The sequence below is a fragment of the Diaphorina citri genome, unplaced genomic scaffold (assembly GCF_000475195.1).
Source record: "Diaphorina citri unplaced genomic scaffold, Diaci psyllid genome assembly version 1.1 scaffold16233, whole genome shotgun sequence".
Classification (NCBI taxonomy): Eukaryota; Metazoa; Arthropoda; class Insecta; order Hemiptera; family Psyllidae; genus Diaphorina; species Diaphorina citri.
In genome coordinates, this window is record NW_007393595.1 from 4,889 (window position 1) to 10,576 (window position 5,688).

General features: G+C 40.7%; 1 protein-coding gene across 1 annotated transcript in view; it reads left to right on the forward strand.

Annotated features, from left to right (window-relative positions):
• Positions 1-5,508, forward strand: part of LOC103523156 (proline-, glutamic acid- and leucine-rich protein 1) — a gene marked incomplete at its 5' end in the record, with an annotated part of 9,550 nt that extends 4,042 nt beyond the window's left edge. Inside the window, 1 exon segment of the mRNA XM_026832878.1 lies at positions 3,891-5,508. Within this exon segment, the coding sequence (XP_026688679.1) occupies positions 3,891-5,432 (1,542 nt within the window).
• Positions 5,509-5,688: the final 180 nt, after the last annotated feature.

The window sequence follows — 5,688 nt, forward strand, 5'->3', positions numbered from 1 at the left end:
GAGTTTGATATAACTCCTATTTTAAGGTATGGAGCCGACCCTAACTTGGTGCGGGAGACAACTGGTGATGTCCTATCTTCTTTCGTCGGCAAGGCTCTCTTGCTTGGAAACACAAATCTTATGTCAAGCGGGGAGCCCACCCTTAGCGCGGACGGCTAGATCGCAAATGTTTCGTCTACGCGATGGAAGTTCCAATTGATTCGACCGACCGAACATTTCCATACAAGGTGTGTATCAGTTGGCGACACCTTAGCCGCCGGTAGCTGATACACACCTGTGGGAATTCTCAAGAAAAATAAATGGAGTTATATTGACAGCAACTCTGGTCGTACCAATCTTGTGTAACCCGTATCACTGAGTTTAGGGCTTTGGGACCCTGGGACATATGTTCTACTCTCGAAGGTTACATGATATATCCCGATCAGATCACCCCTGCCCTTATGTCTCATTCCCAACTTGTGACCTGGGACATGAGTTCCTGTCCTCTTCCGGCCGATAAACCACAAAACATACGCAGACTTTGTCCTTTTAGTTTACAAATGTCCAGGGACATATGTTCTACTCCCAAGGTTACATGTCATGTCCGGCCCTGTATGTCTCATTCAAACTTGTGATCTGGGACTTGAGTTCCTATCCTCTTCAGGCATATAAACACAAACTTACCAGACTTTCACCCTTTTGCTAGTTTTTTAAGCCAGATTAATAATAAAATGAAAATAAAAATTCTCCAAACTATCTCTCTTAACATTGACGATTCCAAGAATAGCAGGGCTTTAGCTTCTCTCTTCCTTCTGGCCTACTTTCTTTTCGGTCGGCAAGGCTCTTGTTTTGAGTAGGACAAATGTTAAAGTGTTTCTAACTTGAAAACTAAAAAAGTGGTAATGGTATTATTACAACAAGCTAAAACTAGTTTCAGAACCGTTTGTACAATTTGTTAGTGTGGGTTTTTATTTTAAAATAAACTAAAAACACCTTTGAATTGCGTAGGAAATCCCGACAAACGAAGATGTGGATTCGGAATCCACCCGAAATTCCCATACCTTAAAATAGCTGATTAAAACCTTGTTAGTTTGATTCCCCTGAGGTATCCGTGGTTAAACTCAAGATGTAAAGCGGCTCATTGAGTGGAGAGTGATCCAGTCCAAACTCATCTTGGGGTCGTGAGACGTCGTATCGATGGTGAATGCTCTACTCTCTTCTCTTGTGTCCAGAGGAGATGAGAGTGAGCCTAGACATCAAAGAGGAGGGCGGCGGTCCCCAGCGAAAAGGCAAAGGTCCGGTCGGTAGCCAAAACACACGACAAGCAACGCTCAGGAAGAGAAACAAATGGACCCCATTTTTTCTTGTTTTTTTTACTTTAAATAAAAATATGGTAGGCAAGTCCTAGTGCAGGTGCACTGCACTTACCATCCACACAAAAGATGGATTTCTTGGGAGACTTCGAGTTTTTCTCGGAAACTCTGGGGACAAGTTCTATTATTATCAGGATAAAATCGGGAAATCCCAGTTAATCAAAAACTTGATTAAATTCAATTTTTGATTAACTTGCTTGATCAGAATAAAATCGGGTCTTCTTTACCTTATGCAAAACGTAAAAATACACCAGTACAAAAGTCTGAGACAAACTTTTTATTCTTCTATAAAAAGTGAATGGCATCAATTACAATGTCCCCCACAAGAGTATCCAATCATATAGTCTGTCTCTTTATCCCGTGATTGAGGAGTCGTCACAAGATATAATGATCGTGTAGGGACGATGTCATTCGGTCCCTCACCATCGCAAGCTATATGTTGTGTTGCCCTTCTTTGAGACGTTTTTTTTTTTTTTTTTTTTTTTTTTTTATCCAATCTGCAAAGTCATCCATACTTATTGACTCTAGAATAGCACAGTTTAGCTTCTCACTTCCTTCTGTCCTATCTTCTCTCGCATTTCGGAACGCTCTGCCTTACGCTTAGTACAAATTTTACATTTACGTCCAAAGAACACCAGTAATACAGTGTTGAACTTCACGAGTGACGTCGTAACAATCCTAAAGAGGGTTATAGAACTTATTTAGGATTTTAGGTTAGAAATGATGGTACGCACCGTGGCCAAGCGATACCGCGTAAATATACAGTAGTCGATAGTCAAAAGGAGTGCTCCGACTCACCCGGGGGCGTTGGTCGGTCAGTGCCTTAGTTAGTAAACGTACTATGTTTAAAGACTGGGGCGGCCCTTAGCTTGGGTTCAAATCATTCATGAAAATGGACTTTCCAGCAAGTTCCGTATAGACGTCGGAAGTAGACTCAACCAGGTGAACTCACTTACATGGCACTCGAAACGTCATACATGTCTCTATTATGCACTACTCTAAAGATGGTCGGGGCCTTTAATGCTTTGTTTTTCTGTATCACATAAACAAAGTTTAGAATTAATAAAATTAATAAAAACCCTTTTTTTTAGATTTATTGTGTGGTATTTGTATAATCAGAAATTAAGGAATCTTATCGATACTTAAACAGGTGTTTCTCCCGGTCCAAAGAACCAAAAATAAAAAAAAAAAAAAAAAAAAAAAAACAAAAAAGAAGAAAGGAAAGAAAGATAATGGAATGCATATTCCCTCTTGTGTTCCATTACTCTTTCATAACGGTTAGCCAGGTTTTTTTAAAGGAAGATTTGTCGCCCAGTTAAGGATTTTGCTACAATTTGAGAGATGTCCCTCAACCCTAGACTGAGTAACTGACTCATCCAGTAAATTTGGGCATTTAAGGAAGACTTATTGAGGTGTGCGAACTACACCGGACACCGCACCGTACGGGTAGGGCATCAAACGGAAAGCAGTCTACCCGCTCTTCCCCGTGTTATGAAGGGTAAATCCACGACCCAGTTGTGCCCTTGTGGTCTTTCATTGGGCAACTTTATAAACGTTAGCTTTTTGCTCATGTTTAAAAACAGCTACCACCCTAAGCTTGGGCCCTGGAAGACGTACCGTTCGTTCGCGCAATGGTGACCTGGTTGGCACGGGGGACATATGGATGATTAGAGTGGTTACCTGTAATGGATTGATTAAAACTTCTGAATGTGTCACTAATTTCACAAGTCATGTCGTACTCAAGAGCATACGTTGAGTCCGTCTTCACTGTTGTTTTATCGTACTGGCCATCACCGCAGGTTTAATCTGTCTTAGCCTCCACATTACGATTCTGTAGCGCGATAGACCTTCTTACCTTTTTCCATTCATTAAAAGTCTACTTTCAGCTAATTAATTTTAACATATTAATAAAAATAACCTTTGTTACTCAAGAGTATCGCTTATCGAAGGATCACTGGGTTTTCTTTTTTGTGTTGGGGTTGGGATTCAACACTGAAAGCCATCTTTACTTATCGAGTGGGGACTCCCCTAAATCGATTTTAGTCGTATTAATCTCTAATCATTTGAGATCAGTCGGTTCACTTAAAGCCACCTTAACGCAGATGGAGGATTCGCGATCCAGCGCCCAATTTAGTCCGGAAGATTATGTATAAACAGAGTCCTCAAAAGTTTAAAGCAAATGGGGAAAATAAGGTGCAACTTATCGAAGTTTGTTAGTGAATGAAGAAGAGGATGTAGAAGGAGAAGAAGAAAGAGGGGAAGAAATAGTAGGTCGCAATAGTGGAGTAGAACCGATAGTGGTCTATCGCAATAAAGAAGAGAAAGAAGTGAGGAAGAGTTGAAGTCACCAGGTTTCCCTTGACCTCGCAAGTTTCACGATAGCGGCGGCGACGAGTGATCGCATTAAAGAGTGATCCACAATAATAGTAGTAGGCTACTGCTGGAGTAAAGGATTTTTTCAGTCCTATGTGAACAGTATAAATAAGCACTATTATTATTTTATCTATTCTAACGTCTTTGTCCCTCTTGTTTTTCCAGGTTAGAAAAGTGTGTCAGCGCGGGATTGAAACCCTGGAGAAAATCCACCATCCCAAGGCGGACTCTCTGAATTTCGTGCCGGAAAATTTGGCCGAAGAAAAGCTCCAGCTGTTAGCCGGCGCATACACAAACCATGCTATGAACGGAACAGAAAGCCATGACGATGAAATGGAAGGAAATGAAAAGATAACCCGAGATGGAGATGCAAGACTTGACAAATCTGCAAACAGACATGGAATTGGCAAAGCTAACGCTAAAGGAAATGCCACAGACAAAACCAATGTAGACAAACCCGATGTAAATGGAAAGCAAAGTAAACGCAAACGGGACCTGGAAACCCCCGATGAAAGTGAAAATCGAAACAAGAAGCTTAAAAATGACAACAAAAACGATACTGGAAGAAAGACCAAGGAAAGAACCGGTATGGAACTTGCTATAGTGAAAAACAAGGATAAAGTAAGCCAAGGAAAGAAAGGAGCCATTGTGAATATAGTATTAGATAGTGATGGTTCTGATGAAGAAGAGGATGATGAAGAAGAAGAAGATAGTGACGAAGAAGACACTGATGACGATTTAGAAAGTGACGTAGAAAGTGATGACAGTGATTTTGATGACGATAATGATGATGCAACATCCTTCCCGGAAGCAATGATGTTGATGGACATCATGCAAAAGATGCGCAGCGATTACGATGGTGATTTTCTTGAAGATGATGTTGATGATTCTGATGATGAATCTAGTCTGTCTCTGTTTGATGGAGATAGTGATAGTGCCAATATGGATAGTGATGATGATAGTGATGACAATGATAATGATGATGATAGACAAGGAGTAGTCATTACGGAAATAGTGGATGAAGAAACAACTGCTATTGCCACGGATGGAACAGCTGAAGAGGGAAGTGACAAAACTGATAAAAGTATAGACGACAAAAGAAGTGATAATGACAAAAGTACAGACAAAAATGACCCTAAGAAGGATAAAAGTGATGCCAGCAAAAGTGGAAGTGCCACTGATAAAACTAAGGCAGACAAAGCTGATAAAGCCAAAACTGACAAAACCAAATCTGATAAATCCAAGACAGACAAAAGTATAGATGCCAAATCCAACATTGAAAAGAGTAACAAAGCTAACGTTGACAAGGCTAAAACTTCCAAAGCTGGTTCGGAGACAAGCAAAGGCAAAAATGCAAAGAGCAAAGATGCTAAAAGTGGCACTGGCAAAGCAGAAACGGAAGTCCGTGGAAAGGATAAAACCAGCAAAGGAAAAGGGAAAAGTACTGGCGAAAACAAAGCCATGGACATTGATGTGATAGATTTGGATGAAAATGAAAGCGATGAAATGGGCAGTGAAAACTCGGAAGGAAATGAAAGCTCTAATAAAGAAAGCGATAGAAGGAGTGAAGAAAGAGAAGAAATAACGCTATCTGGTGATAGCCAAGATGAGGTGATAACGCTGGATGACAAAGAAGGAGAGAAAGAAGAAGAGGAAGATGTAGGAGAAGAAGTCAGTGATTGTTTGAAGCTATTCAACGTGGAATAAAAGGGGTAAACGAAATTTGAAAACTCCTGAGACAAATATGTATTAGAAGGCCTGAAAAATTGAAAAGCACAAAAAATATAAGAAAAGAATGAGAAATTTCGCTGGAAATCGAAGACAATAGTGAGAAATCACGCTAGTGAGCAGCGGCAGCGATAGCACTTTGAATGCTCCAGTTCCTTTTGGACCACTGAAGTTAAGCAACGCTGCGCGTGGTTAGTATCCGGATGGGTGACCGTCTGGGCAATCGCGTGCTGGC